The sequence below is a fragment of the Mustela lutreola genome, chromosome 8 (assembly GCF_030435805.1).
Source record: "Mustela lutreola isolate mMusLut2 chromosome 8, mMusLut2.pri, whole genome shotgun sequence".
Taxonomy (NCBI): Eukaryota; Metazoa; Chordata; class Mammalia; order Carnivora; family Mustelidae; genus Mustela; species Mustela lutreola.
The window spans coordinates 117,521,370-117,548,227 of NC_081297.1; the positions used below are offsets into that span (position 1 = coordinate 117,521,370).

At 37.4% G+C, this 26,858-nt stretch overlaps 2 protein-coding genes across 8 annotated transcripts in view; one reads left to right on the forward strand and one right to left on the reverse strand.

Annotated features, from left to right (window-relative positions):
* Positions 1–938: 938 nt before the first annotated feature.
* On the reverse strand, positions 939–26,347 carry TSPAN19 (tetraspanin 19). Of its 5 annotated transcripts, XM_059186463.1 has the most exons (10): positions 26,191–26,270; positions 20,124–20,250; positions 18,333–18,425; positions 18,181–18,253; positions 15,453–15,577; positions 11,343–11,417; positions 6,614–6,724; positions 4,266–4,409; positions 2,871–2,954; positions 939–1,611 (listed from the first exon to the last, which is right to left on the reverse strand). In XM_059186463.1, the coding sequence occupies exons 3-10, from the start codon at positions 18,396–18,398 to the stop codon at positions 1,543–1,545; spliced, it is 747 nt and encodes a 248-aa protein (XP_059042446.1). In that variant the 5' UTR covers positions 18,399–18,425; positions 20,124–20,250; positions 26,191–26,270; the 3' UTR covers positions 939–1,542. The 5 variants fall into 5 exon arrangements, with proteins under 5 accessions (XP_059042446.1, XP_059042445.1, XP_059042448.1 ...); XM_059186462.1 differs by lacking the exon at positions 20,124–20,250 and having other exon boundaries at positions 26,191–26,347; XM_059186465.1 differs by lacking the exon at positions 18,333–18,425.
* Positions 26,314–26,858, forward strand: part of LRRIQ1 (leucine rich repeats and IQ motif containing 1) — a 228,833-nt gene continuing 228,288 nt past the window's right edge. For all 3 annotated transcript variants that reach the window (XM_059186458.1, XM_059186461.1, XM_059186459.1), the window contains exon 1: positions 26,314–26,387. The gene's annotated coding sequence lies outside the window, so the exon portion shown is untranslated. The remainder of the gene's footprint in view (positions 26,388–26,858) is intronic.

Below are 26,858 nucleotides of genomic sequence, written 5' to 3' on the forward strand. Positions count from 1 at the left end.
TCATTTCCTGGCAAAAGGAGATGTGGGTGGCAGTGACTAATTGAACTAGCAGCTACTGTTTACCAGACGAGTTTGGACAGATTATACTCATGATGGCCAAAAGAAATTAAAACCATTGAATACAGTAGGAGTGAGACAATTGAGTTTTATCTCAAGAGGGCAATTGAGTTTTATCTGATAGCATATTGAATAATCTGACTTATTAAAGTTCACTGGCATTTGGTGGCCACCTACATAGTCAAGTGCTGAGTGAGGCTCTGGAGTGGCAAAGAGGGCTCCGTGACAGATAGCGACTTATCCTGGCGAGCACTGAGTAATGTACAGAGTGTTGAATCACTGTATTATATACCTGAAACTAATATATTAGTTCTATATTAGTTAGTATATTGATTTTACTGGAATTAAAATGAAAAAAAATTATAAAATAATAAAATGTAAAAAATGCCCCAATTAATCTTTCTTAAAGAAATGAAGGCATGTGTATTTACAGGATGCTTTAGAGAAAATGGTTATTCTATTTTTCTCTTGCACTGACTTTTAAAAAGTTCATAGGTCTCTGAAATCTGCAGTGTACTGAACTGATGGATGAAAGACATATGATTGAATTAATAAGTTACAGTGAGCCTTCTATAGGAGTGAGAGCAATGCAGATCTTCGGTTAATTTATCCTTTCTTCGTCAAGGTCAAGGCAGTCCTTTTGCTATAAGGAACAATGATATGATTGCCTCACATTTACATAGCACTTCTTATTTGTCAAAGGATTTTTTTTTCTGTTCTCACAAAATCATTTTTAAGAAAATAGAACAGGTAGGTTATTTTTCTATCCTTCAGAGAATTGTGTATGCATGCACTGAACAAAATTTAAAAAAAAAAGAGAGAAAATGAGGAGCAAGTTGGGTATGGGAATTCGGTGATCATTTAAGACACTTTCATTACAGTTCAAAATTCAGTGTGATTTTAATATTTTATTACTGCCATTGACATACACCCAAGTCTGTAAAATTTTATTATCCACTTTGAAGCATTAAACAGCAGACAGAAATAAATGATTAATTCAGCACAGAGGTCAGTGTCATGGTTTTCCATCTTTCTTTTAAATCTCCCACAGATCAGTGTTGTTTTGTTAAAATTTGGAAATGTAAGGTGTGTGTCATAATTGCTTACTTAATTAATGTTTTCTGAACGTAATGTAAGTATTTTTTTCTACAAAAGAAACTTGAAATATGGTGATACTTCATCACATTTTGAATTCAGTATATATGATGATATCCTCTAAATTCAGAAAACTCAAGGTAAAGTTCTGAACTGCAGAATTTGATATTTTGAAAAACAAAATTAATAATAATTTCACAGTCATTTATTATAATATTCAATAATTCTATGTTACACGTAACTAATGACTTGAATAAGTCCTAAACTTAAGTCCTAAACTTAAACTTAATTCGAAACTGTTTTGGTGGGTGCAGGGCACGGAGTAAAAGAACATGATGTGATTATTTTGAGAATTAGCTGGTTTCTTCTGGGCAAATTAAAATCCAAAGATCACACTCCTGAATATATTCTATTCTTGATGTGTCTGAAGAATGAAATAGTTAATAAGATTTGCAAAACCTGGAAGAAAAGGAAGTGATAGGAGATCAAAATGTAATCAATAAGCATGATTTGCAAAGCTAACACTTAGAATCACCTAAATGCATGCTGTATAGGGAAAGGGGATCAAAGAGGGTGGGGAAATTTTGGAGTAAGGTACATATGGTTGCAAATAAGAAGTCTGCAAAGTGAGTCTTCTACAGCAACCCTGCTGCCACCAAGTTCATTTATGGAGGGACTAAGTAATAGACAGTTCAGTTTTAATTACATGGGCTCTCATTGGGCTAGATATCTCAAATTGCTGATCTGGTTCTTGTTTGTCATCTCTCTATGTCCTCAGTCCTACCAAATTGCTTCTTTTTGTGATAGGATCATTAAAGATGGTGTGCAAAGGGTAGATGATAAAATGGACCACAGGCACCATCTCCCATTCAGTCTTGTCTTAAATACTGCAGCATGAACACAATAGAGAATACACATTTCAAAAAAACGGTATTCTTGCTTAAAAGAGTGTCTTAATCACCATTCTGAGACTATAACCGTTACCAGTTGAAGAGAATTTATGGAACCTTAGGTCAAGGCCTTTGTGGCTCAACATAAAATTAAATGCTGTATCCTGTTCTGACCAAAACATGTGCTATATATTCTTTGCAATGTTACAGTCTACACTGTGATAATGTATTCACTCTCACAGTTTCTTCAAATTCACAGCCTTTCCCTGCTTTTATTGGTCTTCACAGAGGCTGGAGAAGGAGGTTCTGCTTCTGAATCTGGATCCTGCAGCTGGCACCCTGCAGGTCACGGAATATGTCTGTTTTGCTTCCTGCTGTATCTCTAACAGCTAGCACAGTACCTGACATAGTAGATGTTCTCCCCCTTCCAAATTGAATGAATGAATGAATGAATGAGTGTATGAGTGAATAGTAGATTTATTAATATCAAACAAACATTGGTCTAGATTTCCAGTTTGCCAACATGAAGACTGTCTGGCATGGGCTCTTGCTGCTGAGATATGAAGTATTTTTTTTTTTATCTCACAAAGCAATGAAATTACTACCTTCCTGGATGACCATTTGTTAACTGATCATCCCTCTTGGTTGATAAGGGGATATCACTTCCAGTTAGGATGTGTATCTCTCCTGGATGTGGATAGTCTCAAGATCCTGACTCCTAGTGTATTAATTTGTCTGATTAGGACTCCAGTTGGTTGTTCTGTAGTTTGTAAAGTATGGTTTCTACTTAATATTTTTTTGCCTTTAAACATATGAACAAAAGCTTACCTCTGAAGCCAAAAGTCCAAAGTTAATTCCGATTAATGTTAAAGCATTACCACTATACCATGTGTTGATCTTATTTTCACAACCCTAAGGAAAAAAAATTATTTGGATTGACTTGGAGATGGAAATGGTCTTATATATAATTCTATTACAAAGAAGAAGAAACATAGAGATAATAATTTACCAAAGTCTAAAAAGCAAGTAAATATGTAACTGGAGACCAGACTTTTTAGCCCAGAGAACTTCATATGATAGCACGACATCTCAGTTACTACTTTTAAAGTTGCTAAGATGTCATGTACTTAAACTCAGAAAATTTTTTAAAAGATTTTATCTCTAAGTACTCTCTACACCCAGTGTGGGACTTGAACATATAACCTTGAGATCAAGGGTTGCACACTCCACTGAATGAGCCTGCCAGGTGCCCTGAAAGCAGAAATTTATTAAATCTAGAGAGTGATTTAATTTTCTGAAGATTACTGTAATTCAGCAAGGTATATACTTCAACCTAAAATGATTATTTCTAAAACAGGAAAATCTTTTCATTTATTTATTTATTTTTAAAATGTATTTTATTATTTTTAAAAAGAGTTTATTTATTTATTTGACAGAGAGAGACGGTGAGAGAGGGAACACAAACAGGGGGAAGTGGGAGAGGGAGAAGCAGGCTTCCCACCAAGCAGGCGGATGTGGGGCTCGATCCCAGGACCCTGGGATCATGACCTGAGCTGAAGACAGCCGCTTAATGACTGAGCCACCCAGGCATCCCAGGAAAAGCTTTTTAAAACAACATAAGGCTTTATTTATCTATGAATGAATTATGTAATTGAAAAATAAATCTTACAGTTAGAATAACATCAGCATACAAACTATATAAAATATTAGAAGGATGAAAATCTTATTTATCAGTAACCTCTAACTGTAAGTAGCAGATGAACCCCTACTCTTGCTTCTGCTACATTTACCTGAACACTGCTTGTGTCATTGTTGGGCTCCCCTCCCTTCAGTTTTTGCCAACCCTCATACCTCTTTGCTTCTGGTACTGCAACTCCGTTACCAACCCTATACACCGGAGATTTACCAAAAGTGCCTCCTCTCTTTGCAGGGATTTGAGAACATGGATTGGAGAGAAAGGGTGATGGTATCCTAAGTTCCAGGAGCACTTACAGGGCATAATTCCAGAAAGTTTAATTAATTTATTAATTAGTAATTTATTTATTATATACCTGAAATAATTATTCATCTAATTATGAGTTTAGCTTCATAAAGTAACTGGAGATCCTAATGACTGTGAATAAAATTGATTTTATATAAAACTTTGCTCAGAATTCTAAATTGACTTGAAAAAAAAAAACACTAAAGAAGGCACTGTAAACACTTGGAGAGCCTTATCCTTACCTCTAGGTAAGTTGAATTCAGTGGCTCATCACAAAACCACTTTCTTAATGTAGAATTTGTGCAAGAACATGGCACCTGTTCTGGAGTTTCTTTATTTTTATTCTTTATCCAATCTGTGTAATTGTACTGGCCACAACACTGCAACTAGAAAAAAAAAATCTATGAATTTTACTATAAAGTATTCAGAATGCAGTTAATTATGATTCCCAGGCACAATAAAGTAGTTTTTGTGAAGAAGATGTATTCTTCTCCATTGGAACGTAGTGAATTACAAATATAAGCATAGTTTTGTTGGTTTAATCCATACTTTGTTGCTACTGTTGTTGATGCTAACCAGAACTAAAGACCTTTAAATATAAGTGGGCTATGTTTGCATAAAATTGTTAGGTCTGAACTTAGCATAAAGGAACCCAGGATGGAATGTGAACCTGCCTTACTGAAGCTACAAATTATGCCTGGACCAGAATATAGAAGAGGAAATTGTTGTAGCCATAGCTCCCTTCCCACTGTAGCAGTTCTCTTTATATTTATCCCCAAAATGCTGCCATATATATGTAATATACATAGATTCAGGGTTCTTTTTATTCTCTTAGGATTAATGTAAGATATTAACTTTCAATTTTGTATTGTATGAAAGTGACCACAGAGAACCAAAAAGGATGATAAAGCAAACCGCCATAGAAATGATAAGATATTTAAGAAATATCTCATTTCTGGGACGTCTGGGTGGCTCAGTCGATTAAAAAATATCTCATTTCCAGTCCTATAAAGTTGAATTGGAAGGATGTGAAAGAATCAGCTTATGTATTTGTCACCAAGAATAAGAGACAAAGTTGGAGTGAATATTTCATTGTTTTCTAACCTTGTTATTGAAAGTTATGACATCAGTCCTGCCTCTGTCACAATAGGCACCAACGATCTTGGAAATGAATGACTAAAATAATGCTTTAGAGTTTGGGTATTGAAAATGAGCTTGATCGAATCTGTATGTACTATCTCAACTACACTCATGACAGGAACCATAAGTTTAATTCTCATTAATAATAGTGATGTCAGGGGCGCCTGGGTGGCTCAGAGGGTTGAGCCTCTGCCTTAGGCTTGGATCGTGGTCTCAGGGTCTTGGGATCGAGCCCCGCGTCGGACTCTCTACTTGGCGGGGAGCCTGCTTCCTCCTCTCTCTCTGCTGCCTCTCTGCCTGCTTGTGATCTCTGTCAAATAAATAAATAAAATCTTAAAAAAAAATAATAGTGATGTCATACAGAGAACTGTTTTCCTGTTTATCAGTTTATGTTCACAGGAGGGTTTGATTCTCTGCCATCAGTCCTAATGCAATCCAAAAAGGCAATACACGTACATGTCACACATATATATCGGGGGGGGGACCAAGATGAGTAAAAGCATTTATAATTATATTTCAATTCTCCTAAAATGCCACGCTGTTAATATATACAGTGTGGGGGCACCTAGTATAGTAGTCAACAGTACAACATCTAAGACTACATTTTTTTGGAATTAAATCTTGGCTCTTCCACTTAATTAGCTGTGTGACCCTGGGTATATTACTGTCTATAAAATGAGGATAATAGTTCTTACTTCATTGGGTTGGAAGGATTAGATGAGTTGATACATGCAAAACACTTACAAAAAGGTCTGGGACTTTGTCAATGCTTCCTATTTTCTTTATCAAGCATTTATGGTCTTCCAGCTGCTGATATATTCCTGTAAACCATCTGGGAGACAATATCCATTCCTGTACCCTGCCTAGATATATTTGAACTGTGAAATAATCCTAATAATGTTAGCTAACAAGTATTAGTTACTTATTATGTTCCAGATCCAAGGTTCCCTATAAATTCTATATATGACTTCATTGATTCCTGCCAACCAGAGGCAAGGATTATTCTGTCCATTTTACTAACACGAAACTAAAAAATTAATAGGTTTACTTGTCCAGGTTCAAAAAGCTATGTGGCAAACCTGGCATTCTGGCTCAGATGTTAACCAACATGCTTCCTTGCAGCTGGCAACGACTGTCCTGGGACTTCTGTCTCACAGGTGCCGCATGGCAGACTACCCCACTTGGCAGAAGACCACCAACTCTTCTACAGGCGAAACCAGGTTAAAATGCACATCAGTTAGCCAAGAATAGGAGATATAAGTTACAAAAAGAAGGATAAAACTCAAGATTTGTAAGTGGGAACAGTGTTATTAAGCCAGTTCTGGGGAAAAGAAATACAAAAACCTCTCGCTTCTCTGTCCCTATGTCCTGCCCTTACCTTCCTCCATTAGCACTATGGTGATCATGTTTGACATTCATTTTTTTTAGTTTTACGTTCATTTTTTCTTACTGTTTTCTGTAGAGAATTCAGAATAATCCATTTGGGTATATCTTCAGGCATATCTTTAGATCCATACTCAATAATGATTAAGTCAATTTTATCATGCAATACTTGGTGAACCTGTTGAAAATTGAACAAAAGTCAAAATATGAAGTTATATGATATTTTTCTTTTTCTGACTGACTTATTTTGCTTAGCATAACACTCTCTAGCTCTATCCATATTGTTGCAAATGGCAGGATTTCATTCTTTTTATGGCTGAGTAATATTCCATTGTATATATAATCACTAATTCTATGCCTGAAATTATAAACTAACTGGAATTTAAATAAAAACCTGGAAAGAAGAAAGGTTAAAATCTGAAAGAAACTTTCTTTATGGTTCCTAATAAGAGAGTATTCTAGTCAGTTTGCTGTTTTCTGCTTATTCCTAAGCGTTTTCTTTTTCTTCTTTATTCTCTTTTTTAACAATGTCATGTGAGTGTGGAGGCATTTGGTTTTTTGCATTGTGATCTATGAGAAGAATATATGAGATTTATTTTATGATTAGGGAGTAAGTTATGTGCCATTCTTCTGAGTGTTGAAGGATTCTGCCTTTCTTCTTGTGCCCTCAGAAAAAAATTGTGAAAGACCTTAAAATGACCCAAAAGAATTGCTAAGTATTTTTCCAGTGGAATAGGCTTTTTTTTTAATTTAATTTTATTTATTTGAGAGAGAGACAGAGTGAGAGAGCATGAGAGGGGAGGTCAGAGGGAGAAGCAGACTTCCCATGGAGCTGGCAGCCTGATGTAGGACTCGATCCCAATACTCTGGGATCATGACCTGAGCCGAAGGCAGTCGCCCAACCAACTGAGCCACCCAGGTGCCCTAGGAATAGGCTTTCTTTAGCATAACTTCAGGGTCTTCCTATGGGGGGGGTCTGTACCTTTCTCAGTTTTTAAGTTACTTTACAACTTTTGTAAGTCGTAGTAAGCTATTGTTAGACAATTGATTCTTTGTCAGAGAAATACAAATGAATTTTTCCTGGTGGCATGTAACTGGTATCGCCCCTCAACCATGTTTTGTATATATTCAGATATGATCTTTATAACTGTCTTCTCTTTGGACTCTCCCTCAAACTGGTTTTTACTTCTTACTGGTTCCCACATTAATCCAGATGTTAAATAAAATCATTGACTTGTGCCTACTGTATATTTATTCAAGAATTATGTTTTATTTTAATTTTTAATTTTTTATAAACATATATTTTTATCCCCAGGGGTACAGGTCTGTGAATCGCCAGGTTTACACACTTCACAGTGCTCACCAAAGCACATACCCTCCCCAATGTCCATAACCTCAACCCCCTTCTCCCAACCCCCCTCCCCCCAGCAACCCTCAATTTGTTTTGTGAGATTAAGAGTCACTTATGAGAGCGTATCATGCTTAGCGAAATAAGTCAAGCGGAGAAAGACAACTATCACATGATCTCCCTGATATGAGGAAGTGGTGATGCAACATGGGGGCTTAAGGGGGTAGTAGAAGAATTATGTTTTTTAATTGAAAAAATTATCCTTTCAAAATACTATGACAAAAAAATCAGATTTGAAGGTTTGGGGGGAACTACTATATCAAAATCTATATATTGTGGAAGTAAATTTTAATAGTAACTTACTTAAATATTTAAAAGGTTTGGGCACCTGGGTGGCTCAGTGGGTTAAGCCGCTGCCTTCGGCTCAGGTCATGATCTCAGGGTCCTGGGATCGAGTCCCGCATCGGGCTCTCTGCTCAGCAGGGAGCCCGCTTCCCTCTCTCTCTCTCTCTCTGCCTGCCTCTCCATCTACTTGTGATTTCTCTCTGTCAAATAAATAAATAAAATATTTAAAAAAAATAAATAAAAGGTTATATGACTTTCGTAGCTAAGATAAAAGGTAGAAAGCAGAGATAGTATTTCTGTTTTGTGCAACAAGGAGATAGATAGAGAATTTAGATATTTGCTTTGTTTACATGAATAATGATGAGGAGCTGAGACTTTTAAATATGGTTCATTTGAATTCTAGTCTAATGATTTCACATTGTATTATGCTGTCTTTGAGTAATGAAAATAAAATTACTGGTGGGAGCACCACAACAATTAAACCATGTGTACAAGATCTCTAAGTTATTTATTGAACTTATTTTCTAAGTTTATTTTTTAAAGGTTTTATTTATTTATTTGAGAGAGAAAGAGTGAAAGAGAGAGCATGAGAAGGGGGAGGCTCAGAGGGAGAAGCAGACTCCCTGCTAAGCAGGAAGCCTGATGTGAGACTAGATCCTGAGACTCCAGGATCATGACCTGAACCGAAGGCAGTCACTTAACCAACTGAGCCACCCAGGCACCCAAGTTTTATTTAGAATAGAAAATATTTTTCCATTTTATATTGTTGTGAGGAAGGAGCAGACTTAAGCCTTATTTACCCTCTAAAGCATTATTTGGGAGATCCAGAGTGTATATAAATCACATCTTAGTATATAAGAGTATCACATATGGTCTCTGTGACTACTATATAAATAAAACTCCCTCACCCATACTTATTTTGACAAACATCCATTGAAGCCCTACTGGACCTTCAACACTGTTGGGTGCTGTAAGTGGCATAAAAGATTTAGAGGCTCCTAAGAGCTTAATCTAATATGAATATAGAAGAAAAATCGATGTAAATAAAGCTGTTAGCTCTAGACTCAGTTAATAAGTGTTTGAATCCAGGCACTATCATCTGGCCATCATGTATTTTAGCAAGTATTTCTCCTCTCAAAGCCTCAGTCTCCTGTTCTAGAAAGTAGGACTAACAGTGCATCTCTAGGGGTTGTTGTGAGGATCAAAACTATATTGCCTATAAAGTGGTTATTCCAATTTCTGGCATATGGTAATTATTCTCAAATGGCCTTTCTGATTTTTTTTTTTTTTAGTCTTTTTTTTCCTTTAAAGATTTTATTTATTCATTTGACAGACAGAGATCACAAGTAGGCAGAGAGGCAGACAGAGCGAGAGGGTGGGGGAGGAAGCAGGTCCCCACCAAGCAGAGAGCCCGAGGCGGGGCCCGATCCCTGGACCCTGAGACCATGACCTGGGCCGAAGGCAGAGGCTTTAACCCACTGAGCCACCCAGGCACCCTGGCCTTTCTGATTCTTAAGTAGAGATGCGTATGTGAATAATAGCTAAGTGACTATGGACAATGTTGATGAATTAAATTTATGTGCAAAGGATTCCGAAGTGTTATATTTAAGTTGTATCACCAGATCCCAAAGTGAGAGGCTGATCAGCTAGGACAGCTTTACAGAACTCACATGCTGCATACACACACACACACACACACACACACACACACACTCACACTCACACACACACTCTCATACACATGAGAAGAAATTTTAGTACTAAGTGTTAGGTCATTCGCAAGAAGTCCTGGGTGGTTAGATATCCAGGATAGACAGCAAGCACAGGAGAGCAAATGAAGCTGGAGGGCAATGGTGTTATGTACGGAAGATTTTTTGAGGGTTTGGTCATTGTTTAGGATTCTACATCAGAGAGAATTTGAAGGCTAAGAAGCACAGGAATGAGTCAGGGGCTTCTTTGGAAATTAATTAAGGAAAGGAAGAGAGTCCTTAAGTAGCTACTCTGTAACAGAAACTTTTTAAGTTGTCAGTTGATGGTCACTCTATATGCGAAGTGGGAATGAAGCATATATACAGATGAAGACATAGGCTCATAAAAATATATTATATGTTTATAAAAAATTAAAAATTAAAAAAAAAGACATAGGCTCAGGGCTGTGAAGTAGCTTGTTGAGCACTCGCCATCTGCAGATCTGTATGACTTTAAGTCTGTATTCTTTCCCTGCAGGACAATCTCCCAGAACACAAATATAGACCATGATTGCCCTGAAACCATGAAATGTCTTTAAAAATTACAAGTCATCATTGACCTGACCTTAATAGGTAAGTGTTGTTTCCAAAAGTTTTTTTTTTCAGATAATTTATTATATGTTTTTATGTTAATTTGATACATGTAAATCTTATTGTGATTAATCATATCACTCATGACCCACACCTGTGCAAAATACATGAATTATTCAGTTCATATTTATTTATTTACTTATTTGTTATTTTAAAGATTTTTTAAAAAATTTAATTGAGTGGATGGGTAGGGAGGGGCAGAGGGAGAGGATCTTCAAGCAGAGTCTCTGCTCAGCAGGAAGCCTGATACAGGGCTTGATCTCACAACCCATGATCACGACCTGAGCTGAAACCAAGAGTTGGATATTTAATGAACTGAGCCACCTAGGTGCTTCCAGTTTATCTAACTTAAGTAAAGTCACTAAATTTCAAATTTGTACAAATCTAAAGGTATTTCTTTATAAAAAATAGAGTATGGTCAGTCTATATAGAAAAATAGAATTGGGTCAGTCATGGCAGCCACAATTGAGTGGGAGCCAATTTTGGATTTCCTGCACTCAGTACCACCCCTTCTTCCCCCATATTCTTTGTTATTTATATTTTTCTCAATCTTCTGCTGAGTTGAAGATAAATTTTCCTAGCCCCCTTTCAGATCTGACCCCTGGCCCTTTCCTCAGAGAATTGTATAGTACTTCCAATGAATCTGCCCTCCACCCCTCCGCAAAGCCACTTACCTTTCACTCTTAATATAGGCTCATAGCTCTCAATAATTTAAGATATCTAATTTTCTTTAGATTTCAAATCAAAAGATGATCTTTCCATACCTCCTTTTTCTTTATGAAGATGAATGTTGAAAGCACAACCTGAACACCAACGGCCCACATTAACAGTGCTGTGTACTGAAACAAAAGAAAAGCAGAGATGGCAAGTGTGCTGCTAATATGTGTCTTAGATGCTTCAGGGATGGCAAAACACATGTCTAGGAAATACACAGTCTTAAAATACACACAGGTATTGACGGTCCCCTGCTTTCAAATACATGAAGTTATTCAAAGAAAAAGGCAAAGAATAAAATTCACTGAGCATTTGGATAAGAATTAAGAGAGAAGTGATAGTGTTCAGTGAGCATTCTATAGACCACTTGGTCTAACAAAGTTGTTGATGATTTTTTTCATTCAAATCCAAAACTGTCATAGCAAGAAGGAACTCACTTATCTGGACCTTCCCTTAACATCCAGTCTGCTAACACTAAAAATCTCACTGAATTGAGATTTACTACACAAACCCATCAGGTGCAAAGTAACAATAACAACAACCCCCCAGAAAATAACAAAAGCATCTGCTAGAGTAAAATTAAGTCTGTATATACATTTAAACTGTTCCTTTGAAAACTGAAAATACTTCTACCCAAGTCAAGTGAAATTATTTCCACACTTATGTAACTATATTTTTTAAACTTATGGTCACTACAATCTTCTTCATGATAGGAGCACATAGTAGCACATATTGTCTAGAATTTATAATGATTTTTTAAAATTAGCAGTATCAATATTTAACTAACTAAAATATAAGAATTACTTACTGTTAGTATTCTTAATTTCACGTATTTTAAACATTACTACTTTAAAACAGTTAACTAAAATTTGTTGGTTGATATAAATTATACTTCCTATTTTCAGAGACAAACATTTCAGAGACAAAAATATGATCTTTAGATCTGTTTAGAAGTTCAGATTTTTAATACTTCTATATATGTTATTTGTTAATCTTCACTAAAAGAAAATTGTTAGAGGCAGGAAAAATTGTGTAAAACAATAAAAGAATATTACTGGGTTTCTTTTTACTGGCAAGCTGGTTGTAGTCTAATGAACATTCCCAGGTTTCTGATCCTGTGGGGGTATGCAATATTACCTTTGATGAACCTACTGTTCAATTCTATATACAATTAACTTACAGAATTCTGATAGTAATACAAAAGTTCCCTGTCTAACTATCATATAATCTCCCTGATATGAGGAAGTGGTGATGCAACATGGGGGCTTAAGTGTGTAGGAGAAGAATAAATGAAACAAGATGGGATTGGGAGGGAGACAAACCATAAGTGACTCTTAATCTCACAAAACAAACTGAGGGTTGCTGGGGGGAGGGGGTTTGGGAGAAGGGGGTGGGATTATGGACATTGGGGAGGGTATGTGCTTTGGTGAGTGCTGTGAAGTGTGTAAACCTGGTGATTCACAGACCTGTACCCCTGGAGATAAAAATATATGTTTATAAAAAATAAAAAATTTAAAAAAAAAAAAGTTCCCTGTCTATAGCAATGCAAAATGATTCCTATTCATGGAAAGACAAATGAATATACTCTATAGCGAATATAAATCTCTAATTCTCCTTCAACCAGTTTTTACTTCTTACTGGTTCCCTTACTGATGATTTTTTTAAATTTCTTATTTTTTATAAACATATATTTTTATCCCCAGGGGTACAGGTCTGTGAATCGCCAGGTTTACACACTTCACAGCACTCACCAAAGCACATACCCTCCCCAATGTCCATAATCCCACCCCCTTCTCCCAAACCCCCTTTCTCCAGCAACCCTCAGTTTGTTTTGTGAAATTAAGAGTCACTTATGGTTTGTCTCCCTCCCAATCCCCTTACTGATGATTTAAATCTAGTCTCTGACACATGTTCATGTGGCTTATTTTTAAGGCATGATTTTTACCTTTGAAGATTCCCTTTTAACAGCAGTTAGATGTTTATCGTAATAAGAAAAATTCAGTGTATTTATGTGTTATTAGTACTTAGAGAGTACAGTGAGATACTGCCCAAGAACTTTTAAAAAAGGGAAGTAGAACTGTCCCAAAGCGGCGCCTGGGTGGCTCCGTCAGTTAAGCATCTGCCTTTCGCTCAGGTCATGTTTTCGGGCTCCCTGCTTGGTGGGGAGTCTGATCTCACTCTTCTTCTGGCTCCCTCCCCCAAGTCATGCTCTCTCTCTCTCAAGAAAAGAAAATCCTAAAAACAAAACAAAACAAAACCCCAAACAGAGCCAAACACAAAGTTTAGAATGTAAAACTAGTATCTATTCAATTGGAGTAGGCGTGTGCAAAGTCACCAGTAAGCCAAAGTATAGTACTTAGGCCTATAAAATTTGACCATAACCTGACTGTGTGAATTAAAATGGTTAAAGGAAAAATGTATCCATCAGAAAAGTATTGGTAAATTCAGAGGAGAAGAGCAAAAATGGCCTAATGGCCAAATGTAGCAGTGCCCTTACTTGGGGCATCGAGAGAAGAGTGTGGTGTCTTGGCTCCTGGACCTAGTCTTATGTACATTCCTTATGATGAGGTCTGTCAGACTTCTCAGTCACAGCCCATTAATACTTGAATCCCATAAGGGAGAAACTTAGAAGATGTCTGTTTTTCTCCCTCTAGTTTCCCCTTTCCTTATTGACCCCGTCTCACACTAGTACCAAGCTCTGTGCTTTCTTTGCCTAAATGGAAATTTATGGCAAGGAGCAAATCAAAACTTTCCTGTAGGTCATTTCTGTCCTGGTCTCCAGATCCAAAATTAGAAGCCCAATGAGAAAATTGTGCTCAGTATCCTGGAAGAAGAGAAAGGTGGGATTTGAGAAGAGAGAGTGAAGTCTCTTTTTAGACTAAAAAGAGTCTGAGACTGATCGTGGAGGCTTATTCATTGCCAGAACAACAGAGTCTCTCACTGGGCTTCCTGGAGTTCCCCAGGTGAGTGGTCAGACCACAGAGGGAAAAGGAAGTGTGGTTTCCAGCTTTGCCCAAAAAGCCTCTGCTGGGGGAATATTCAAATTAGAAGAGCTATAAATTATTGGGAAATAACTAATCCCTGTGTCAGGCGTTAGTCCTTTAATTGCTGTGTCACTTGGGAGGGTGAATGTTTCAGGGGAAGTATACTGTGGAGAAGGAGCTGAGTCATGGCTCTCTACCAGTCTTTTGCAGAAGGTTTCACTGCTGTATTGTACGGTAAACTATATGGTATTCTGGATGATATACTGTAAACTGCATGAAGAGCTGCTCTACCTTTGCCACCCTAGGCCATTCCAACAGCAGAATGAGTAGACTGGAAGGCATCCTGCGAGCTGGGAAAGTGAGAGTTTTCATGGTAACCAGTGAAGACTGATAACCAATGCCACAGTGACCGACTACCCAGACTTTCAGTGCTGCATAAAAGCGAAGTCTTCCCTCATTCTTCTTGGTAAGAGACACAATGTCTGCAGTTGAATTTCATTTTGTTGGACAAGAGAGTGCCTGTGAATCAAAACTTATTTGATTAAAATAAAATTTTAAGAAGCTATGTTTCATCTGAGTGTGTGAATTGTGATCCATACCTGCCACACGTATGGTAAATGGCTAATGTTCATGTCTATATTCCTAATTATAGTTTATCTCTTCACATTATATGGTTAGGGAGACATAGTGTGCTAGCCAGATGCCAGAGTCTGGCCTCTCAGCAGTTTTATTTCTCTTTGTTAAATAATAAATTGTGATCTCAGTTAGAAGTTAGCTTCCCACATGGCATTCCCACAGGGAGAAAACATGCTGAGTACAGAACATGTTTTCTTTTCCTTGCTGGGTCCCATTGCTTGTTGGCCTTAATAGTTTATTTGGATTTTAGTCTTCAGATTCTTAATTTTGGTTAATTGTAGTTTATCCTAGGAGACGGATTCCTATTGACTCTGTTAAAAAGTAATATCTAAGTCTTAAGTGCAGAAGTCCAGATCTGATCCATGAAGAGTTTTCCGAGAACATTCTACCTAGAAGCTTCTCGAAAGGGAGTGCTTCATTTACCTTATTCCCTATGCTGCAGTGTTACGGTGATGTAAATAATTATTTCTCATTTGTGAGACACAGACACTCAAAATCGAAGATACAAATTAGTTCAGGTTATTAAGATGAAATACATACCAGAAGTAGGAGCCATCTGATTTCGTTGTGAATTCCCAAATAACCCAAGAGACAAAGAAGAACAATAGCAGATCCAGTTCCCATCAAAATTTGAAGAATATATACTATCAAGTGGTTATTTTCATCTGTGGAAACCGCAAAATAAATTATTATCAAGTAATGTTGTATTCTATTTAATAATATATGTAGTAACCCAAGATTTCCCCAAGCAGTTTCTGCCAAACCTGTAGGATTCTCCATCTCTTTTTTTTAAACTTCTTTCTAGCACCCTCTTACTTAGTCTTGGCAACAATTTTTCTTCCATTAATGATATAATAGAAAATTTCTTCAATCTCAAAAGATCTCTTTCCCTTTGCCTTATCTTTGTTGTCTTCTATGAAAGCAGAAATTTTTTCCTGGGGTGAACTCTTCTATGTTTAATGAACATCTAAACGTTTATGAATTTATTCATAAAAATTTGGGGGGCATCTACAAACATGTGGGTTAAGTTTTTCTTACATGAAAGTCTGAGTTCATTGGTAATATGACCCCATTAAAACTGTGTTTTATTCTCTCTCCATCTATATTGGGCTCTCTCTGCTAGAGACTGTATATATATATTTATATAGTCAACAGACTGTTAAATGTTTCATGTTATGACACAGACTGTAGAACACTAAGTGCCTAACAAATATTTGTTAAAAAAAAAAAAAAAGAAGAAGAAAAAGAAAAAATAAATTAAATATGCCCCAGGTTTTATGGGAGAACAGTTGTTGGAGCCAGCCTGTTCTGGCTCATAAACGCCAACTGTTCAATTTTCACAAAATTCATCAGCCAACTCCGTTCATGTTGGCACTGTGAAATCAGCCATCGTGGCATTATATCTTTAAACCATAGAAATCAGTAAATACCATAAATCAAGACTTTCTATCCCAGAGCCAGTTGTTAAACGTGTACCAACACACCCCTGGGTACAGGAGCCCCTAAGCCAGTAGAGGGAGGAGACTGGGGAGTGTAGTTAAGTAAGATTCCTGGTGAAGGCAACACTGTGCTTGGGTTTCAAGTGAGAGCTGGAAGGATCTTGGTTGGAATGACAGAGGCCTTCTGGGACACAGAACCGCACAGTATGCGTTGGAAATTCAGCTTTGCTGGCCCTTAGGGTTGGAAGCAGGTGAAACTGGGAAGGTTTGCTGGGGCCAAATTATGCATACTTTTAGGCTCTTATCAGTCTTCATCACTGGAATTAAGCTCCATGAGGACAAAAATCTATCTTGTCCTTTGCTCATGGAATTGTGCCTAACATGTAGAATAGGCTCTGTAACTATTTGTCCTATGAATAAAAAATAGCAGTGGGGAACCAGAAAAAAGCTTTCATGTTATATGCGTAGAATTTCATCTTAAATTATTTCGGTGGCATTTGGAAGATGGCTGAGAATGGAGATCAGAGCACAAGGCTATTGGACATTATTATCGTGGCAAAGGGAAGGAAGATAGGGATCGCAGGTGGCCTGGTGTTACGACAAATGGAGAGGTGAAGGCAGAATCATTTTTAAGAAGAGGTAAGTTCACTGGAAGTTGCAGATAAAAGAGAGGGGAGGAACCAACCAGTGTCTTGCCACAAACTGGTTATTTTCATTTCCATAGCTTAAAATCTTAGCTGAGATGTCGCTAAATGTTTAAATACATAATTTTAAAAAAAAAAGAAACAAATTAAAGGATAAGTCTCTGACTGTTTAGGGTCCCCCCCCAATATTCAAGTACATTAAGGTGATTTAAGGTTAAGGTTAAGGTGAATTAAGGTTAAGGCTAATGACAATTATCTTTCAATTCCATAATGGAGGGAAAGAAAAGAAAATGACTTTTGCTCTACTTTAACTACTACATTATTAAAGTAGATACTGTATGGGAACACTAAAGAAGTGGAAACTATCATTGCCATTCTTCTGGGTAAGGAAAGGAAGACAGAAAGGCTGTCGTAAGATCTCCACACACCCATGTACTCTGGACAAACCAGGTGTGCACTTGGACATCATGAATACTTTGCCATAAGTAAAGCATATGAACGGAAGAGAATAAAGGTACCAGGCACTTAGGTGTAGGTGAAGTTTAACTAAATTATTCAATATTTTATAACACTCTATTACCTATTAAGTCTTTTTATTTAGTTTTTGTTTTCCTACAAATGTATTTTTTTCTTACTTGAAGTCCACAAAGGAATGTTTGTTCTACAGTACGCATGCTTTTTATGATAACAGTGTTGTCTAATAGAACTTACTGACGAGTGGAAAGAATCTAAATCTGCACGGCCTAATAAGATAGCCAATACCCAATAGCCACATAGGACTACAGAGCACTTTTCCAACCACCAAGGATAAGCGTACGAAAATAACACTGTTAAACTTCAGTCCACAGTGACCGCATCATACCACAAAATTGTAAAATTAAGGGTTTCTAAACTCAGTTAAACACATTCAACTATTTCATTTATATTTGAATAACATTATATTTTATTTGTAATGTGATGGTGTGAGTAATTGAGTTTTAAAAGAAATGATTTAACTTGAGCACTAGGTTGGTCTCCACATTCTTTTCTTTCAGAGTGTCTTAGAACAATCCATAATCTTCCATTCTTGGATAATGCTTAATGGATTTTGGAGAAATAGTGCCACCTGCTGAATAAATCATGTGTGCAATTATTTAAAAGGGAATGTTTGGCTTCACTGAGAGCAAAAGAAAAATAGATACATACCCAAAGCTGTGAAAATATTATTTCTATCTAGTAAGAGCCATGTACCAAATCCCATGAGTAAAAGTCCAAGAACCTACAGAAAAGAGAGTCAGTGCTTATATTTGCCAATAAAAATGCATTACATTTTCTTTATGAAATAATTATACTCTTACCAAGAAAGCTCCGTTAATGAGATTAAGAAAGTATTTAAAAATTAACGTTTTGTTTTTTCTTAACATTCTTTTTCTCCCCGGATATTGGTGTTCCTGAAAAGATAACCACGACTTTTACTATAAATAGTCAACACGTTAACAACTTTAAATAATCCTGCCTGCTCATGTCATTTATTTGCACATTTTTCTTCTGATACCAGTTGTCAGTATAACATTCCCCTCCATCCTTCCGAATATAATGACATGTTAAAGATATCTTGAGACTGGGCTTGTCTTCTCTATCTGCACTAGGCAGTTGAGACCAAGAAGGCGTTTGAATAACATGCCAATAGCCACTTTCCTAAACTTCTTTTAATTTTCAGAAAGCAAAATATTTTATTCTGTTTCTAGTCTTAGCATACCTTGTTCTCCTTGCTGGAAAGCTTTCCTTCACCTCTGCCTGTCCCTCCTCTTTCCCAGACTAATATTGATTCCTCACTGAGGTCTCACCTTGGAAGCCTTTGCTTAACCTCAATTTGTTGCCTCCTCTATTCTCCCTTTACTTGTCTCTTCTTCCCATGTAGACTCTGAGGTCTATTAGTGGACAGAGTAGGCCTTATAAAAATTATAATCCCAAAGTTTAGGGCACAGTAGCTACTCACTAGATATTTGTTGAATTAATAAATGAGTATGTGAATCAGATTATTTAATTAGGGAGTGATTTGGCATACAATGGAAGGGAACAAACCAACTTAAGGTTGTGTTAATTAAGCAGTATATAATTTAGTTTCCTAAAACTTTTATGGGAAAATCAACACTTAGATCATTGGTGTTTGGTGCTTTATTAGATATGAAGGTTTTAAATTTTCTTGGGCATGTTTCTGGGTTTTCTTTTTTCCTTCATTGTTTCAGTTCAGGCTAGTACCATATTTTTTACAAAGTATTGTAGTTTATAGTGTTTTATTATTTTAAGGTTTTATTTATGTATTTGTCAGAGAGAGAAGAGAGCATAAGCAGGGAGAGCAGCAGGCAGAGAGAGAAGCAGGCTCCCCACTGAGCAAGAAGTCTGATTCAGGACTTGATCCCAGGACTCTGGGATCATGACCTGAGCAGAAGGCAGATGCCTGACTGACTTAGCTATCCAGGTGTCCCATAGTTTATAGTGTTTTAATCATGCAGTGCATAATTGACATGATGAAAGCAGATTTAATAAGATTAATTTGAAGCCCTTTGTCTCTAGTTGGGAAGACCTCTTTTTGTTGAACTGAAGTACGCCCTGGAAAGTGAAGAAATGAGATGTCTAGGTTAGAATCTATGCACTTCCCCTCCCTAGTCTGACCCAAAGCCAAATTCCTCCCCTGAAACACCATAGTTCTCCTTCCCAGCTGAAGGAGTCTCTCCAGGCTTTGTCTTCCACCCTTTGCCTTGAAGTCCCCTACTGCCATTTGGTTTCTCCAGTTTCCGTCTCCAGCCTTATTCTTAGATTCTTCTAGTGTCTGGCCTGTTTGGATAGAACAAGACTGCCTGATTTTTATTTCGATTTCTCCCTAAGATACGGTAGGTATATAATTTTGGCTTCAAATCTATTTACTTCAGCCTATAAGAAAGTTGTGACCCTCTCCTATTGCCAAAACAAGTTCTCAGGGCCAAAGTCCTGGGCCCCCGTGAACGAGAACGAGAAAGAAGAGTGATGAACAAGAACACGGCAGGAACTCTGGTGAAGTACTGAGAGGCATAGACTTGACTGTTGATTTGGTAATAATTAGCATGTTAGAATCAGGGCTAACATGCTTTATTAAAGGAGCCACCTACAAAAATAAATTGAAGCCTATTTCTCTTTCAGTCCAAGGTGGCTCTCTTCTAGGAGATCATCTTAGGGTCTTGGGGCTTGCTTCCGCCTATTCCATGTCTGGCTCCCAAATTTCCTCAGGGCGTCATCCTGTATAGTCAGCAGAAAGGAAAGGGAAGCATCTTTTAAGCAAGTGAGGTGAAAGTTGCCCACTTCTCTTCTGCTCATATTCCCTCGACACATACTAAGTCACATGGCAGGTCTCAGCTGGGGATGGAATCAATTATGTGCCCAAGATGAAGGAAAGAAGTGAAGTAGGGTGAGAAGAGCCAAACAAATGCCCAACAGTTGAGAAAGTGCATTGTAAGAGATAGAGGAGAAAAAGAGGGCTCGGATATAGTTTCAATATGCCTTATTATGGAAAAGAAAGAAGTAAAGATAACCAGAAGGATTCCTGTAGGATGGAAAAATTAAAGAAAGAAAGTGATAATAGAAAAATTCAGAAAATTGAAAAAAACATATATTTCATGTTTATTTTTTATTTTTAAAAATATTTTATTTATTCGTGAGAAAAAGAGAGAGAGAGAGAGAGAGAGAGAGAGAGAAAACAAGTAGGAGGAGCAGCAAGCAGAGGGAAAAGCACTGAGCAAGGAGCCCAGTGTGGGACTTGATCACATGACCCTGGGATCAGGACCTGAGCTGAAGGCAGATGCTTAACTGACCCAGGTGTCACTCATATATTTCATGTTTAATAAATGAGTTTGAGGGCTCCTGGGTGGCTCAGTTGGTTAAGCTTCTGCCTTCGGCTCGGGTCCTGATCCCAGGGTCCTGGGATCAAGTCCCACATCGGGCTCTCTGCTCGTCAGGGAGCCTGCTTCCCCTCTTCTCTCTCTGCCTGCCTCTCTGCCTACTTGTGATCTCTCTCTCTGTGTGAAATAAATAAATAAAATCTTAAAAAAAAACGAGTTTGAGTTTGTAGAAGATACCTTTGTGGTTAAGCACTAGAAATGGAGTGCAAGTAAATAGATAGCATAAGTTGTGCAGATTTGGGAATTATCCACAAGGAGCTAATGTCATGGAAAAGAATAGAAGAGAGGGGAAGAGGGGACTGACTGCAGATAAAAGTGAGCAGATGCTTGATAGTAAAGAATGACATAATTAGGAATTTGAATTTTTTAATGCAGACTCTTACAAAATGAGAATGTAATCAAAGCATGATCTCATGAAAATCAGTAGAGAAATAATTTTCTAAAATAGTGTTGCATGATATAGAGGTCAAAAAGGGTAAGAATACAATACTCTTAAAGTCAGCCAACTTGGTAGGAAAGTTGTTCATGGCAACTTCAAAACAGCAGTGTTTTAATTCATTTGAGCTGCTATACCAAAATACCACAGACTACGATGCTAATAAACAACAGAAATGGGGAGCCTCGGTGGCTCAGTCAGTTAAGCATCTGGTCATGATCCCAGGGTCCTGGGATTGAGCCCCACATCTGACTTCCTGCTGAGTGGGGAGCCTGCTTCTCCCTCTCTCTCTGCCTGCCACTCCCCCTGTTTGTTCTTATGCTCTTTCTATCTCTGTCAAATAAATAAATAAAATCTTGAGAAAACAACAACAACAACAGAAATTTGTTTCTCATAGTTCTGGAGGCTAGAAGTCTGAAATCAGGGCACCAGCATTCATGTGTGAGAATCCTCTTCCAGGTTTCAAACTTTTTCTTGTATCTTCCTGTGATGAAACGGGCTAAGGAGCTCCGTCGGTCTCATTTATGAGCACTAATCCCATGCAAGAAGGATCCCCCCAATGACCTAATCACCCCCTAAAAGTCCCATCTTCTAATGCCATCTCATTGGATATAAGGATTCCAACATGTGAATTTTGAGGTAATACAAACATTCAGACCAGAGGAAGCAGTTCAGGTTAAAGAGTTAGAACACAACAAACAGGGTGTCTAAGCAACAAGTCAAGGAAGTGCATACTCATATTTGCACAGAATGAGAAGAGGAGACGGTCATGTGCTCATTTTTCCAGTCACAAGCACCGCATACTGGAAACAACGTCAATGAAAATACAGAGGTGCTAACACAAAGATACACAATAAGTTAGTGCAGTTCCTATGTAAATATTTGTAGTGCGGAAGAACTATATTTTGTTTTGGTTTGTTTTTGTCACTGTTTTTGCTATAGATAAAGAATTTGTTTTTATCTTAATCAGATAAGGCCCTGGTGTGGCATTTTTTTTTTTTGATCATCCCTGATTAGATAATTAATGGTCCAATAACAAAGATATTTTTAGTAGTATAAGTGATATAGAAAAGGACAATTTATAATAATTCACCTATTCACAGGTGTCATTTTTCACTAGTTAAATAATAGCCTAATTACTTTTTGTTATTGTTTTGTAAATTCCTTCTCACTGCCTGGAGATGGGAGCACAGAAATGAATAAATAACCTGTCAAGGAGTCAAATATTAAAACATGTGGTCCACTCTTAATTATGTGTTGAGGGTGTAGGGAAAGGGAGTAAAGGGAACTGGGAAATTTCAGAGAGAAAACAAAGTTGAGATGTTCCTTGATGGTTGATTAAGAAGGTCCTAGTCAGACAAAAATGAAGATTTCATGTGAGATGGAATACTGTGCTCACAAGCTTTATAGGGAAGGGCATGGGGGCGTGGGTCAGAATGGCAAGAGATGAAAAATAAGGCTAGATAAACAGACTCAGTAAAGATTTTGAAAGATCAGACATGCTTTGCTAAGAATTTGCTTTTATTCTTCCGCAGGTAGTAGAGAACCACATATCTGCCATCAGAGTGGAAGTCAAATTAGAAAAGACACCTAAGAGAGGCAGCTACTTTACAAAGCTAACGTATTAGTTCATAACAAATGATGTCATCTAAGCTACAAGACAGTTATGGGGATAGCCAGGACATGAGAGATATAGTAGGAAGTCGAATTGCCAGTGATGGGTTGTTAGAAAGAAACCAGAATAAAACTTGAACTCAGGTCTATAGAGCTTAACTACTTGGGCTATTACAATTATGGCATATTCTACAATATGTCATTTACATTGGTTGTCTTGACTATCAAAGTTTTGCAAATTAGCTACTCTTGTGATATTATCCCCAGTATTACCAATGACAAAAGAGATTAAGGAAGGTAAAATAATGCTCTTGAGCTCAAGCAGTTAACATGTGGCAGGGCTGAGATTCAAATCCATAGATATAAACCACTCTCTTGCTACTCTTCCCAAGTCTCCAGTGTCATCAACTGTAAATGCAGAGTAGAAGAACACATACCTCAAAGGGATACTGTGAAAATAAAACGAGATTATGTTGGAACACACTTAGTCCAGTACCTGGCTAAATGTTACCTATTAATCCTGTGATAGTATAGTAATTGTACATAAAGGAGGAGCACAAGAGGTTGGGAAATGGGAATGGGAACTGTAGCCAAGTGATGGACATAAGTTGGTCATTGGCAGCTGCAGAGATCACAAAGAGGATTAGAGAAGGACCTTGAGAGTTTGCGACAGTCTTTAAAGGGAGAAAGAGAAGCAGAAGTCTTAAGAATCCAACCCTGTAGGTCACATATTAAAAATATTATTACCCAACAGTCATCCTCAAGAAAATAAAACAAACATCTGTTAGGCAGCTATTTGAGTTTCACAGTGATATTCTGGGATCTTTAAATTATCACTGCCATATAAAAAATAAGACAACTGTTGAACAATGTTTTTAAATTAAAGTCATCTCACCACCTAACTAACATTTTCAAAGAAATCTTATTCTTGTCAGATGTCAGAGGAACGAACAGTTATCTTTCCTCAATAAATATTATGTGCTCTCTAAGAGAAGTATATTGTGTTAGGTAAACAGGTTATAAACTAACCAGACCTGCAGATAATTTTCAAAACAATATCAAAATTTAATGAAAATAGGGGCGCCTGGGTGGTTCAGTTGGTTCAGTGTCTGCCTTCAGCTCATGTCATGATCTTGGGGTGCTGGGATGGAGTTCTGCATTAGGCTCCCTGCTCTTCTGGGAGCCTGCTTCTCCCTGCTCTTCTGCCTCCCTCTCTCTCTCTCCTTTTGCCTCTCATGAATAAATAAAGAAAATCTTTTAAAAAATTTAATGAAAAGAAAACTGCTTATTAAAAAGTAAAAAAAAAAAACCCTACTCAGGTTAAAATGTTATGGACAAACTGATATACTCAATTTTAGGCTATAATATCTAGGAATTTTCAACTAATGCTAAATGCTGCATAGTTAAACAATAGTTTCAAGTTAAATTGATTTATAATCTGTAACTATATGAGATAATTGTAGTATTTTGTTCCTTATGTAGTAATATTAGTTAGTGATAGCTATGTTATGACTAATTGGTAGAATTATCAGTTTTCCTCCACAGTAAAAAATAAAAATATAAGAGATGTAGTATCATGCACCATAAACTATCTTCAGAACTTTCAATATTTTTTTTTGTTATCAATTCATTTGACAAGGTAAGATTTAAGAAAAAAAAAAAGCAATTTAGACTTCATCTTCAAAAAAGCTGATTACTGATTTAGCTAATTTAAAATTATTTCTGGAGAGCGCCTGGATGGCTCAGTCTGTTAAGCATCTGCTTTTGGCTCAAGTCAGGATCCCAGGGTCTAGGAATCAAGTCCCACATTGGGCTTCCTGCTCAGGGGGGAATTTGCTTCTCTCTCTCCCTCTGCCCCTCCTCCCTGCTCCTACTCTCAGTCTCTCTCGAATAAATGAATAAAAATCTCTAAAAAAAAATTAGTCATGGGAATTAATTGATTACTAATGGATTTGATATTCTGTAGGAAAAGCCTGAATTGTTTCATAATCTCAAGCAGACTTGGCGGTGGGGGGATGCATCACACCACCCTGAGATCATGACCTGAGCCAAAACCAAGAGTGGGACCCTTAACAGACTGAGCCACCCAGGTGCCCCTAGCCTGAGTATTTTAAATGAAGAATTTGAATAGTTCGTAAATTTGCAACAAAACAAAACAAAACAAAACAAAAAAAAAAGAAGAAGAAGGAAAAAAAAGAAAAAGAAAAAAAAATAACACTTGAGCATGGACTTTGATAATGAAAATATTCTAAATTTTAATTAGATTTGAAACCAGAACTAGTTGGTTTTTGAAAATCATTGTCTTTGAGTGAGGTACTAACATGTGTTTCTTTTAATATCAAAGATCTACCTATTTCTCACTCTATATTATCAGTTCTTATGTTGATGTGATATTAATTGTTACCAGGAAATAGTCCGTTTTCTTTCAAAGGCTCAAAGGAAATGTTTGCTTTTAGTATACTGTGTGTCAGATATCTTTTACAATTAAGCTTAGCCACTTCCTCTTGGAATTTAATACTTTGCAAACTTAAAAAAATTGAACAGAAATATCTATTATTAACTAAAATAAATCTCACATTTTGTACACTACGTATTTGCCCGACAGTAAAAGGAACTTAGATGAATTTTTTTTTAAAGATTTAATTATTTGAAGGAGAGAGAGCACAAGCAGGCAGAGGGAGAGGGAGAAGCAGGCTCCCGGATAAGCAGGGAGCCCCAGGTGGGGCTTGATCCCAGGACCCTGGGATCATGACCTCAGCTGAAGACAGAGGCTGTCACTCAGGCGCCCCAACTTTGATGAATTTTTAAGTTAAAATTAAACAGCATGATATGTACTTAAGCCTCAAATTTTATGTTAAAACAGTGGGAGTCACTGTCAATATTTTAGAGTAAACCATATTTCACCCCACACCCTTGGAAGCTTTTTGATGGGCATTGAGTGATAATTGATTTATTTGTCTTTTTAAAAATAAATTGCTGTCATGGAAAGCAATTTATTGGCTTCTCTTCCATATTTCAGGCCCCACAAATCACTATTCAAGATTAAGATTTAGTGGAATGAACAGTTTATACGTGGGCAACTGGACATTCACTAGTTGCAAGTAATAAATACAGATAGATCAAAAACAGTTTAAAGGTCAGGCTACCTTTACTTGGGTAACTGGAGCAAAATGTCGTGTTTTTTTTTTTTTATTAAATACTTTCCTAAAGTATTTAAATATTAAAATCTACCTGGTAAAAAACGTTCCTCATTCAGCTCCTGAGGTATCGCGTTCGGGTCAGTTTCGAATGGAGATAGTTTGTCCTACTGGGGCACCGGTAAGAAAAGACCCGTCCATCTTCCTTGGGATTGGCTGTTGCCGTGGTTACGCTTTGTTTGGAGGCTCTGGGCGCTGTCTTCCAACCAAGCCTCGGGATATAGCCGCCTGGTGGGTGAGCCGGGGCTCCTCAAGCCTGGGGGGTGGTGGCGCGGGAGGCGGGACCGGGCTAAGGGATCGCAGACGGAGCCAGACCCCTCTCTGCCAAGGCCGGGCTTTAGGCAAACGGTGTGGGGACCGCGGGCTGAGGGGGTGGCTGTTGAAATCCGCTGGTCCTAGACTCCTTTAGATTTTGGAGGTTTTGTAGCTCACCCAAAACTTAGAGAGCCACCCTTAGGATCTAGGGAGCTTTCGATAATTGGTTTTCCCCCCTCTCTACAGGCAAGTTCCTTTCACCCCTCCCTCCCTGCACTCCCCTCCTTTATTTCCTTTTGAAATGATTTATAGTTACCTTTTAAAGTAGATTTCCTTCCGTTTATTTATAATTGAAAAACTACAGTTGAGAGGAGCGTTCTTTAAGATTTCCCATTTTGGGCAGCTTTAGCCAACTCCAGGTGATTTATGATCAATTTGAAGAAGTTT

What these genes read in the sequence shown, in the direction of transcription:
- TSPAN19 (XM_059186462.1), bottom strand. Translation starts at nt 26,211, where the DNA reads ATGAGGAACGTTTTTTACCAG. An exon ending in TGAGGAACGTTTTTTACCAG is followed by an intron (nt 18,426 to 26,190) that starts GTAGATTTTAAT and finishes TTATCTTTTCAG; the next exon opens with GAACACCAATATCCGGGGAG. An exon ending in TTGGACTTTTGGCTTCAGAG is followed by an intron (nt 1,612 to 2,870) that starts GTAAGCTTTTGT and finishes CTTTTCTTCCAG; the next exon opens with GTTTTGCAAATCTTATTAAC.